At 22.6% G+C, this 14,098-nt stretch overlaps 1 protein-coding gene across 1 annotated transcript in view; it reads left to right on the forward strand.

Annotated features, from left to right (window-relative positions):
- The window catches only part of LOC122507298 (dynein axonemal heavy chain 7), a 57,526-nt gene that overhangs the window by 6,220 nt on the left and 37,208 nt on the right, over positions 1-14,098 (forward strand). Inside the window, exons 8-15 of the mRNA XM_043619915.1 lie at positions 935-1,204; positions 1,425-1,729; positions 1,967-2,321; positions 4,873-5,346; positions 7,500-7,880; positions 8,084-8,526; positions 11,530-11,645; positions 11,731-13,122. Coding sequence (XP_043475850.1) covers positions 935-1,204; positions 1,425-1,729; positions 1,967-2,321; positions 4,873-5,346; positions 7,500-7,880; positions 8,084-8,526; positions 11,530-11,645; positions 11,731-13,122 — 3,736 coding nt within the window. The remainder of the gene's footprint in view (positions 1-934; positions 1,205-1,424; positions 1,730-1,966; positions 2,322-4,872; positions 5,347-7,499; positions 7,881-8,083; positions 8,527-11,529; positions 11,646-11,730; positions 13,123-14,098) is intronic.

Here is a 14,098-nt window from a genome sequence, read left to right on the forward strand (position 1 = left end):
AACAATTCAATTATTTTTTAATTTTTAATAAAATTTTTCGAAGGAATCCAATTATTTTCTAAAATTTTAATAAATCCTTCAAAACTTTTCAATTATTTTTATAAAGTAGTAAAATTCATCACAAAAATTTAATTATTTACGAAGACTGTAATAAAATTTTAACAGTAAAATTATTAGGTATAATTACAATTATTAACAAAATTGATTATATTCAATAAATTAAAGAAATTTTTTGAAAAAATACAAATTATTGTCAAAACCTTTAATAGTATCTAGGTATTCTTCAAAAGAATTTAATTATTTTCTATATTTTTGTAAAATTCCTTGAATAAAGTAAATTATTTTAGAAAATTGTATAAAAATTCTAAGGAGAATTTCATTATTTTCTAAAAATTTTAATAAAATTCAATAATTAAATATTTAATTTAAATTATTAACAAACACGATTATTTTAGAAACTTGAAAGAAATTGTTTATGAAATTGAATTATTTTCAAAAACTTTAATTACCTAAAATTATTAAAGAAACTTCATTATTTAAAAAAAAATTCAAATAAATTCTTCAAAAAGAATTTAGTTAGAATTTATAATAATTTTAACATAATTCTTCGCGAGAATTCAATTATTTTCCTAAATAATAAAATTCTTTGAAGGAATTCAATTATTATCAAATTTTTTTATAAAATTCTTTGCAAGAATTCAGTAATTTTCAATACCTACTTTAATTTTAAAATTGAAAATTTTTTTATAAAGAAAAAATATTAAAAAAGTTAAGAACCAAGAAAACAAACATCGACTAACTTTAAACTGCGAACAGATTACCGGAATACAAGGATTATTAATATAGATTTTTATTTTTATATTTTCCTTTTTTTATTTTTTTTTACTTATTTTTTCACCTAAATTTGATAATAACAAAGAGTTTTATTTTACAGATATGCTCATTTCTTTAATGACGAAGAATTGGAAAAAGTGAACGAATTTCTATCAAGCAAAATAAATAGTCTAAATGACTTTAAAGAAAAAATTGACTATTATCATAATTTATCAAAGGACATTTCGATAGAAATAGAAAAAACTTCCTTTACCGAATTCTTTGAAATCAGTTACAACAGTTTCATCGAAACTGTTACGAATAATGTGAAATCATTTAAAATTGCAATCGTTAATCAATTAGTAGCACAATATCAGTCTATCGCAAAAAGGTAATTTACCTATTTATTCTAAAAATAAGAAATTTAAAAAGAAATCCGAAGAAAAAAATGATATAAATTTCTTTTTGCTTTGAGTATATTTGAGTATTTACAACATTATCTTTCTCTTTTTCTTGAGAAATCTACATTATTGATATATAGTATATATAATAAATCTGAAATATCCATTTTTCCTTTTATACTTTATATTATATATATGAAAAAAATAAAGTGTTGGAGAGGAATATCAAACGATTGCTGATCGTGCACTGAATGCTCCTACAAATACTGCTGGATTAATGGAACTTATCGATTATATGAAAAAGGTGGAGGGATTCTTCTTAAAACAGTTGGAAAATAAGCTTCAGAATATAATCGAAGTTTTAGGGATTTTGTCTGACTATTGGATTCTCAGCGAAGATGAGATACGAACGAATAATATTGCATTTCAATGGTATCATAAAATACCTCAAATTTTGGAAGATAATCGAATTATCATTGAAAATAAAACACAAGAATTTCAAGATTCACTAAAAAGTATTTTTTTTCTTCGATTTAATTTATTTTATTCATCAAATTTTTTGTTTATTTTCATATTTTGTTTATTCGTTTCATTATTTCTTTCAGAAAATGATTTTGAAAAAAGTATCTTTTTGAATTTGAAAATGATTTCAAATAAAAAAATTTTTTTTTTTTTGTTTTATATAAAGTATTAGTTTTGAGAATTTATTTTCTGTTTGGAAATTAAGTTTTGTTTTTATCTTTCTTTTTCAGTTAGGTATCAAAAATTCGAGGAGGAATTGGAATTGTATGCAAAACAAGTGGATGATATTCAATATTGGGGTGATATAGATGAAATACTTAATTACCAAAAGAAGGCGCAGGCATTGGAAAACAAATTAATTCACGCCATGCAAAAAATAGACAAGTTTAATGAAGAAGAACAGGCTTTCAAATGGGAAACAACTCAGTATCCATTAAGAAAGAAAATCGCCGATCGCTTAATGTCTTTTAAAAAATTGTTCGACGCTGGCTGTGAATTTTTGATGAAACATGAAAAATGGGTTAACACTCAAATTGGCACATTTGATCCCGAAGAAATCGAGAACGACGCCTCTTTGGCCTACAGGTTTGAATTTTGCAAAAATTTATTCAAAAATTCTTAATCCCCTTTATTTATCTTCAACAAACAATTTTATATTTATTAAGTAACTATTTACTAATTAAATATTATTATTATTTACTAAAGAAATGTTGAAGTTTTATAAGTTTAAAGTGTTCATAATGTTTTATATTTTAGTACTATTTAAAATTGAGTTTTTTGATTTTTATATATATATATATTTTTATTTTAATTGAAATTATTAAATAATTAATCTAAAGTGTAAGGTAAAGGAGAATGCCGGAAGGCAGGAACTATGTATAATAAATAATAAATAAATAATTAAATAAATTATTATTATTTACTATCAATAATTCTAAGCTAACTTTTTACTTGCTTTTTTAAATAAAATTAGCAATTCAAAAATAATAGAATTTAAAAAATTTTTAATTAAAATTTTTGTTGAAAACACTAAAAAAATTTAATTTTGGAGAAATTACAAATAATTGCAGAAATTCAATTATTTTCAAAAGTAATAAAATTCTTCTCATAAAATTCAATTATGTTTAACATTTTAAAAAAATTCTCGTAAAAATCCCAATTATTTTTATAAATAACAAAATTATTCACCAAAGTTCAATTATTATCAAAAATGTCAATAAAATTCTTGTCCTAATTTCAATTATTTTTAAACATTTTTCTCATTTTAATGATTTTCAATTTCTACTATTTTAATAAAATTTCACAAAAAGAATTCAAATTATTTAAAAAAAAATTTAATAAAATTGTACGCAAACATTTAATTATTTTTGATAAAGAATAAAAATTCCACAGGAATTCAATTATTTTAATAAGTAATAAAATTTTTTTTTAAAGAATTCAATTATTTTCATAAAAAATAATTGAAAACTCTAGAAAATAATAATTGAATTGAAAAGATGAAAATAATTTTGAAGAAGTTACATTAACAATATTCTTATAATATAAAATAATGATTTTATCACTCGGCCATCTTCAATTATTATAAAACATGAAGAAATTGATCACTCCGAGTCTTCGACTCGGAGCAATCGATATCTTCATGTTTTATAACAAAATACTTTTATAAGTTATTTAATTTCAAAAAGGTTTGAGTTTGAAATTTTTTAATGTCTTAATTCCTGTGGAAAAATAATAATAATTTATTTATTTAATATACACTCCCGCAGTCAAATTTTGGACCATAAATGGGTATCTAAAAAAAAACATAAAACAATTAAGTAACAAAATAATAAAAGTAAACGAAAAAAACAGTTATGCAACAGAAAATTATTCTTTCAGTATATTTAATTATTTTAGAATAAAAATATTTCAAGGCTGCTCACGTAGGCCGATTACATGATTAAATATTTATTTAAAAAAAGAAGTTATTGGTGTTTTTGAATAATTTTACAATTAAAGAAATTCGTAAATAAATGTAGCAGAACAGTTTTTTGAATAAAATTTTTTACTTTATTTTCTCTAGAAATTTAAAAAGTTTTAACATTTTTTTTAATTGAAATTTGTAATTGACAAATAGAATTTATAAACATTTTTTCCCGTCATTTTTAAAAAACTTTGAATTTTATTAAATGCAATTTATTGTAATTAAGAAATGGAAATGATGCCACAGATTTTTTCCTTATGAAAATTGAGAATTTTCTACAAAAATAATAAGAAACGGGATTATGTAATGTTTTTCTTCCCCAAAGAAAAGAATCAATTTGTGAACAATATTGTTATTGAGAAATAAAAATGATGAATAAAATGGATATATTTCCTATTTCTTAATCAATTTTTTAACAATTAACAATTTCTAATATTTTTTATAAATAAAAAGGAGAAAAATTTGCAGAATTTAGATTAGTTAAAAGAAATTTGTTATAAAAAAAGCAAATTAATAAAGAAAATTTATTTGTTAATAATTTTGAAAAAATTCAATTATTTTTGAAAATTTTAATAAAATTCTTATCAACATTTCAATTATTTTTATAATTAATAACATTTGTCGAAAGAATTCAATTATTTAAAAAACTGTTAATTATACCATTTTTTGCAAATTTCAATTATTTTCAAAAATTTTGATAAAAATCTTTAAAAGAATTCAAATATTTTTAATATTAGATATTTTATTTAAATTTCTCTTGAGAATTAACTTATTTTTAAAAATTTTAATTAAATTTTTCTCAAGAAATTTATTTATTTTGAAAAATTTAGATAAATTTCTTTATAAGAATTTAAATATTTTTAATATTATTTTATTTAAGTTTCTCGTAAGAATTAACTTATTTTTGAAAATTTTAATTTAATTTTTTCCAAGAAATTTAATTATTTTGAAAAATTTAGATAAATTTGTTTATAAGAATTCAATTATTTTAGATTCAAAATTATAAAATAAATATTTGTAGTTGAAAACAATTTAAATTCATCGCCTGGATGCAAGAACCAGACATAAAATATTAAATTTCAATGAGCTGCGTTTAATTATTAATAATTATTCTCAATTTAATTGTCTTTAATAATAAATAGAAAATAAAAGAAACTCCAATTTTTTTTGCAGAACCCTCTTTAAGCTTGAGAGATCATTTCAAGAAGTAGAATCAAAGAGATTGGCGCGTATGCTGAGAGAGAAGATAGAAAATTTCAAAGATCATATGCCAGTGATAATGACACTTGGCAATCAGGGAATGAAACAGCGGCATTGGGAGGAGATTTCGGAAATAATTGAAATTCCAATTAAAGTCGATGCAAATTTGACACTAGGCAGAGTTTTGGACATGAATCTTGATCAGTTGGTGGAGAAATTTGAAGGCATTTCGGAGAGTGCAAGCAAGGAGAGTACTCTAGAGAAGAATATTGATAGAATGCATAAAGATTGGTCCGATATGCAATTTACCGTGAATCCTTATAAAGATATTGGAACCTTTGTTGTTGCTGGTGTTGATGACATTCAAGTATTGCTCGATGATCACATCACTAAAGCCATTACTATGAAAAATTCGCCTTATATTAAACCTTTCGAGACCGAAATCATGTGGGTTCTTTGTTATTATTATTATTATTATTCATAAACGTGATTATTTTTTACTAACTACTGATTTAATTAATCAATTTATTAATTATTTATTTATTTGTAAATTAATTCACTTGAATTTTATTCTTTCTTTGTCTTTTTATCTTTTTATACTATTTTATTTTTTATTATATGTGCTATTTTGCCTGGTTTTTTGTTTTTATTCTATTTCGTCTTTTTATTTTATTGTAACATTTAACTTTTATTCTCTTGTGTTTTTTCTTTATTATTTTTATTCTTCCTCGTCTATTTTTTATTTTTATTTCATTTTGACTTTATTTTCATTACTAGCAAATGATAAGCGCCCGGAATGCGGTATTCCATTTATAATTATTTTGTAAATTAAAAAATTTTATATTTTCAAGAATAAACATCAATTTTTGAATAATTACAAATTTTTAAATTTAAAGAATTCACTTGTTAAGTAAATAACATTAAATATTCTTATTAAATATTTATATTATTAAATATTCTTGTTTATTATTATTCAAAAATTTTAATACAATTTTTCGCAAGAATTTCATTATTCTCATAAATAATATCATTTTTTAGAGCCATATTCTATTGTTTTCAATACAATTTTAATAAAATTTCTCGAAAGAATACAATTATTTAAAAAAATATTAATTAAATTCGATTATTTTCAAGAATTTTAATACAAATTCAATTATTTTCGACAATTTTAAAGAAATCATTATTTTCAAAATTTTTAATAAAATTCCATCAAAAAATTTAATTATTTTCAAAAATTCAGATAAAATTCTTCGAAACAATTCAATTATTTTTATATATTGTACAATCCTTCGCAAAAATTCAATTATTTTCATAAATAATAAAATTCTACAAAGGAATTAAATTATTTTCATAAATAATAAAAAATAAATTCAATTATTTTCAAGAGTATTAATAAAAATTCAATTATTTTTAACAATTCTGATAAAATTCTTGTGAAGAATTCAATTATTTTTATAAATTGTAAAATTCTTGTCAAGAATACAAATTATTTTTGTAAATAATAAAATTCTTCCGGGAAATTCAATTATTTTCAATAGAATTTTAATAAAATTTCTCGAAAGAATACAATTATATTCAAAATAATTTTAAAAAGTTTCTCTAACAGGTTCAATTATTTTTAAAAATTGTAATAAAATTTTTCTTAACAATTTCAATTCTTAAAAGTTTTTAATGAAATTTCATTATAAATTTCAATTATTTCAAAATTCTCAATTAAAATTATTTTAAAAAATTACATTTTTTTAATGAAATTTAATGGAATTCTTAAAAAAATGTAATTATTTACAAAAACTCTAATAAAATTGTTTAAAATAGTTTAGTTTTTAGTTAAGTGTTTAGTTTTCTATGTACTTATAATTTTAATATAATTTAATAGGAAAATTATTAATTACAATTAAGAAAATGTTCAGAAAATTCAATTACTTTCAAAATTTTCAGTAAAAATTATTTGAAAAAAACTGCATTATTTTAAAAAAAATTGAAACAAATTCTTCAAAATCAAAACAATTCAATTATTTTCAAATTTTTTGATAAATACTTTGCAAGAATTCAATGATTTTTAGTACAATAATTTTAAAATTGATACATTTAAAATTTTTTATTTTATTTTGACTTTATTTTCATTCTATTTTGTCTTTTTTTATTTATGCACTATTTTATTCGAATTTTGTTTTTATTCTATTTCTTTCTTTTTATTTTATTTTATTTTAACTTTTTATTCTATTTTGTCGTTTTTTACTTTTATTCTTTCTCGTCTGTTTTTTATTTTCATTGTATTTTGCTTTCTTTGCATTTATATCTTTGGCTGCTTTCTTATATTTATTCTATTTGATTTATTTACTTACTTGTCTATCTTATTATTTTTATTCAATTTCGTCTTTTTTTATTTTTATTCTATTTATAGTCTCTTTTTTAAATTTTATTCCACTTTCTTTGTTTTTCCTTTTTTTATTTTTCTATTTTTTCTTTTTTCTCTTCTTCTTAGAATAATTTTGATTATAGAATTATTCCAGTTCTTTGCATTCTTTGAAACCTATTTTTATTTATTTATTGTTTTTTCATTTATTAATTTATATATATTGGATTTTTCTGTCCAACAGGATGTGGGAGAAGAAATTACACTTGCTGCAGGATATTTTGGATCAGTGGTTGGTGGTTCAAGGAATATGGATGTACTTGGGACCGATTTTCTCATCGCCTGATATTCAACAGCAAATGCCTGAAGAGGGTCGGAAATTCAGTGCTGTTGATAAAAGTTGGCGCGATATTATGAAAACGGTGCAAGCGGATCCTCGAGTTATGTCTGTGGTGAAAATAGATAAAATGCTTGAGAGATTGAAAAAAAGTTTCGGTCTATTGGAATTAATTCAAAAAGGACTCAACGAATATTTGGAAAAGAAACGACTCTTCTTCCCGAGATTCTTCTTTCTCTCGAATGATGAACTTTTGGAAATTCTCTCGGAAACTAAAGATCCAACTCGGTAATTGAATTGGTCAAATCAATTTATATTCTTATAACTTTTATATTTCAATATTTCAATATTTTTATAAATATTTTTATATTTTTTGTTAATATTGTTTTTTTATAAATATTTTTGTATATTTATACATTTTTTATTTTCTTGGAAAACAATTTGTTTACTAAATAATCATTTCTTTTGTCTGAATTGAAAATGTTTTTCAGTGTACAGCCGCATTTGAAAAAATGCTTCGAGGGAATAGCGAAACTGACGTTTGACGATGATTTGATAGTTCATGCGATGATGTCGGCTGAAGGTGAGATTGTTGAATTGGTTGATTTAATATCAACAGCGGCTGCTCGTGGTCAAGTTGAAAAATGGCTGGTGGAATTGGAAGGCGACATGAGAAAAAGTGTCAGGCACAAAGTTCAGGAAGCAATTGAAGCTTATCCAAAGAAAGAGAGGACAATTTGGGTTCTTGAGTGGCCGGGACAAACGGTTCTTTGCGTCAGTCAATTATACTGGACTCAGCAAATTGAGGTGGCGATTGCTGATAAAAATCCCCTGCAAGCATTGCAAACTTATTTCGATCAATGTCAAAGGGAATTGAATGACATTATTTTAATAATTCGTGGAAAATTATCGAAGCAGAATCGCATTACTTTAGGTAAAATTCAAGAAAATCATTTCAGTTCAGATTTAAATTTACATTCGTGTTTAAATTTAAATTTCTATTAATATTTAAATTTCATTATTGATTTGAAGTAAAATTTTCATTTATATTTAAATTGAAATTTTCATTCATATTCAAATATCAATTGTTATAGATATTTTAATTTCAATCTTCATTAATAATAAAATTCCAATTGTTTACATATATTTAAATTTCTCTTTCGATATTCAAATTTTTAATTCCTTTCGTATTTACAATTAATCTAAATATCTATTTCTAAATTCCAATTTTATTTTTCATCAATTACAAATCAACTAGAATTTATATTTAGATAGATTAAAAAATTCTTTTCAAATTAAATTTCTATTTTCAAGAATATTTAAATTAAATTTTAATTAATATTATTATTTAAATTGAAAATTAAATCAAATTTAAATTTTAATTATATTTTAAATATAATTTGATGTTTAAAATATTAAATCACAATTGAATGAAAGCTTAAATTTAAATAATAAATGAATTAACATTTAAATTTTAATCGAAATTGTAGAAAAATTTAAATTGAGTTTAAATTGAAATCTTAATTGAAATTAAAGTAAATTCAAATTAAAATGAAAATTGAATTCAAATTCAAATTGAATTTAAACTTTTTATTCAAGTTTAATTTAAACTTAAACATTTAAATCGATACACAATTGGAATTATTGTTTAAATTAAATTTTATTTTCATTTTTATATTAACTGAATTAAAACTGAAATCCAAAGTAAATTTAAATAAAATCCAAGTTGGTTTTGAATTGAAATTTAGCTTGAAATTGAATTCTAAGTATAAAGAAAATTTAAATTAAAATAAAAATTTAATTTATATTAAAAATTTAAATCAAAACCGAAATTAAATTTTATTTAATCAAATACAAATTTAAATTGAAGTTAAATTGACATTTAAAATATTGAAACAAAATTAAATTAAAGCTGAAATTTCAATTAAAATTTTAATTTAGATCACAATTGAATCTAAATTAAACTTTCAATTAAAACTCAAATAAAATGAATTAAATTAAAATTAATATTTTGAGTTTCACGTATAAACTGAATGGAAACAAAAATTGAAATTGAAATCGAAATCCAAATTTAATTTAAAATCAATTTAAAGTTAAGTAAAATTTGAATTTAAATTGTAGTTTAAATCGAAATTAAAGTTACATAGAAAATAAAGTTGAAATTAAAAATGAATTAAAATATAAACCTTAACTAAACTATATTTTAAATCAAACTTTTTAATAAAAGTGAAATTGATATTTAAAATATTAAAACAAAATTAAATTTTAAATTTTAATAATTGAATTAATGATAATTAAAATTGCAATCAGAATTGTATTTAAATTTAGACTTAAATAAAAAATATATCGAAATTTAAATTAAATATTTTGACAAATTGAAATTATGCAGATTTTTGTTCTTTATTTCTAAGCAAAATTATTATTTTGTTTTAGAAAAAGAAGAAACCTTTTTTAAATTAAACAACTTATAAAAGTATTTGTTATAAAACATGAAGATATCGATTGCTCTGAGTCTTCAACTCGGAGTGATCGATTTCTTCATGTTTTCTAATAATTAAAAATGACCGAGGGATAAAATCATTATTTTATATTACTAGCTCCTCCGACGGCCGCAAGCGGCCGTCTACGGTGCTAGTTTTTATATGTCCATTGTCCAAGTCCATTATTTCATTAATAATAATATTCAAATTTTTTCAGTTAATAATTTGCTTATTTATATTTGAAATGTTGACGTTTTTTTTGACAATGCAAAATAAGATTTATTATGAGTACTTTCTCTTAACAAAAATAAAATTTATATATTCGCGCTCTTTTTAAATAACATACGACTGCAGCGCCACCTTCACATGTACAAACAATTTTAAAAACACCCTTCTATTAAGATTTTACATTCTCATTGCCCATTCTTTACTTCGATACTTTTCGATACATTCGACCTTTCCACTCCATGTCTTTTTTAAGAAAGGATAAGAATATTGTTACTGTAACTTCATGAAAATTATTTTCATCATTTTAATTCAATTATTATTTTTTAAAATTTTAAATTATTTTTTATGAAAATAATAATTGAATTCCTCAAGCAAAAATTAATAATTTAAAAAAATGAAAAGAATTGAATTCCTGTGAAATTTTTATTACTTATGAAAATAATTAAATGTTTACATACAATTTTATTAAATTTTTTTTTAAATAATTGAATTCGTTTTGGGAAATTTTATTAAAATCTTAGACATTGAAAATCATTAAAATTAGAAAAATACATTTTATTTTTGAAAATAATTGTAATTAGGACAAGAATTTTTTTGACATTTAGGAAAATAATTGAACTTTGGAGAAAAATTTTGTTATTTATAAAGATAATTGGGATTTTTACGAGAATTTTTTTCAAATTTTGAACATATAGTTGAATTTTATTCTTTTTTTAAATAATTTAATTTCTGCAATTATTTGTAATTTCTCCAAAATTGAATTTTTTTAGTGTTTTCAACAAAAATTTAAATTAGACAATTTTTAAATTCTATTATTTTTAAATTTGCTAATTTTATTTTTTAAAATTAAGGTAGTAAGAAGTTGGCCGTGCGCTTTAGCGCGCAAATTGTTGCTTGTTTTTGTTTAGATTAGAGTTCAATTTTCATTTATATATAAATTGAATTAATTGATAATCAAATTTCGTAAATTGAAAGTGAAATCTAAATTGAATTTGAATTTAAATTAAAAATGAAATTCAATTGGATTTAAAGTCAAAATTTTATTGAATTTGAAAATAAAAAGGAAATTTATTGAAATTTAATTTAATTTTTAATTTCAATCGGATTTTAATTCAATTTTAGTTGCAAATTTTAACTGATATTTAAGTTTGGATTAAATTTTAATGTTAATGTACTAACTAAATAAAATAACCAAAAAATTGATAAATGAAATTTTTTACAATGAAAAGAGGCTCTAGTTACTTTGGACGTTCACGGAAAGGATGTTCTCGCAGATCTTGTAAAAGAAGAGGTCACCAGCAATAATGATTTTAATTGGCTTTGTCAACTTCGTTACTATTGGCAGGTACAACAAATTTTTACATTCTTATTTTTTTTAAAATTCTCCTCTATTTTTGAATGATATTTTTCCATTAAAATCGTATTTTCAGCAAGAGAACATGTTCACCTACATGATTAATTCTTTCCTCCGCTATGGCTACGAATACCTCGGCAACACAGGAAGATTAGTGATAACTCCATTAACGGATCGTTGTTATCGCACTCTATTCGGCGCCCTGAGTCTTCATCTGGGCGGAGCGCCCGAAGGTCCCGCAGGAACCGGAAAAACCGAAACCACCAAAGATTTAGCGAAAGCAATGGCAAAACAATGCGTTGTCTTCAATTGTTCCGATGGCCTCGACTACATTGCATTGGGAAAATTTTTCAAAGGTCTCGCCTCATGCGGTGCCTGGTCATGTTTCGATGAATTCAATCGTATCGATCTCGAAGTTCTATCGGTTGTTGCACAACAAATTTTAACAATACAACGTGGCATTAATTCGGCAATGGAAAAATTATTATTCGAAGGAACGGAAATTATTCTCGATCCAACTTGCGCCGTTTTCATAACAATGAATCCTGGCTACGCGGGTAGATCCGAATTACCCGATAATTTAAAAGCACTCTTTCGCTCTGTCGCCATGATGGTACCGGATTATGCACTCATATCGGAGAATATTCTCTATTCGTTTGGCTTCTATAATGGACGATCATTAGCCGTTAAAATTGTCACGTGCTATAAATTGTGCTCGGAACAATTGAGCAGTCAATGTCATTATGATTATGGAATGCGAGCTGTCAAATCCGTGCTGACAGCCGCTGGTAATTTGAAACTCAAGTATCCAAATGAATCCGAGGATATAATATTACTGAGGAGTATAAACGATGTGAATTTACCGAAATTTTTAAATCAAGATCTACCACTCTTTCAGGGTATTGCTTCTGATCTTTTTCCCGGTGTTTCACTGCCGGAACCGGATTATACCCACATTAATAATTGCACAAGGGAAGCGTGCTCTGATAAGAGGAATAATCTTCAGTGCACGGATTATTTTCTAGAGAAGGTGCAACAAATTTATGAGATGATGATTGTTAGACATGGTTTTATGATTGTTGGTTTGCCATTCGCGGGTAAAACGTCAGCGTATAAAATGCTGGCCGATTGTCTCGCGTTACTTGAGGAAAAAGAGTTGATGAATGAACATAAAGTGGAAATTACTGTAATTAATCCAAAATCAATTACAATGGGTCAACTCTATGGGAATTTTGATCCTGCTTCTCATGAATGGAGCGATGGTATTCTTGCCGTGAGTTATCGATCGTTTGCAAATTCGACGAATGATAATAGAAAATGGTTGGTATTCGATGGACCGGTTGACGCTGTTTGGATTGAGAACATGAATACAGTTTTGGATGATAACAAAAAACTTTGTCTTATGTCGGGCGAAATTATTCAACTCTCGCCTACTACGAATTTAATTTTCGAACCAATGGATCTCGAGGTAATTTTAATTTTAGTTCTATTATCAGGGTTGCCACAGGTCAGCGAAATCAGGGAATTCAGGGAAAAGTCAGGGAAAGTATAATTGATCATTGAAATCAGGGAAAAGTCAAGGATTTTTATTAAAGTACTGGAAAAAATTGAATTCTGGAGAAGTTACAAATGATTGCAGAAATTCAATTATTTTCAAAAGTAATAAAATTCTTATCCGAATTTCAATTATTTTCAAAAATTTTAATAAAATTCTTTGCAAAATTTCAATTATTTTCAAAAAATTTTCCTCAATTCAATGATTTTCAATATACCTATACTATTTTAATAAAATTTTCCAAAAGAATTCAATTATTTCAAAAAAAAATGTTGATAAAATTTTAAGCAAACATTTATTTTCATAAATAATAAAACTTTTACAGGAATTTAACTATTTACAAATTTTTTATAAATTTCTTCACAATAATTCAGTTATTTTCTTAATAAATAATAATATTTTTTACAAAAATTCAATTATTCTCATAATAATAGAATTTCAATTATTTTTAATACAATTTTTATCGAATTCCTCCAAAAATTAAATTATTCTTCAAAATTTTATTAAAATTCCTCGAAAAAATTCAATTATGTTAATAAAATTCTTTATGATAATTCAATTAAGAGAAACATTCATTTATTCAGTAAATTATTTATTTTTGTATTTAAATAATTGAATTCTGGTAGAATTTTCCAAAAAAAATTTTATTTATTATTTTTAAAAATAATTGATAATTGAATTCTTTTGAAGAATTTTAATAAAATTTTTGAAAATAATTACATTTTTCAAAAAATTTATTTAAAATTGTATTCAAAATAATTGTAATTCTGTGAAGAATTTTATTAATTTATGAAAGTAATTGAATTCTTGCAACAAATTTTATCAAATTTTTTTTTTAAAGAATTGAAATAATGTAAAGAATCTTATTATTTATGAAAATAATTGAATT

Source organism: Leptopilina heterotoma, unplaced genomic scaffold (assembly GCF_015476425.1).
Source record: "Leptopilina heterotoma isolate Lh14 unplaced genomic scaffold, ASM1547642v1 Lhet_46, whole genome shotgun sequence".
Lineage (NCBI taxonomy): Eukaryota > Metazoa > Arthropoda > Insecta > Hymenoptera > Figitidae > Leptopilina > Leptopilina heterotoma.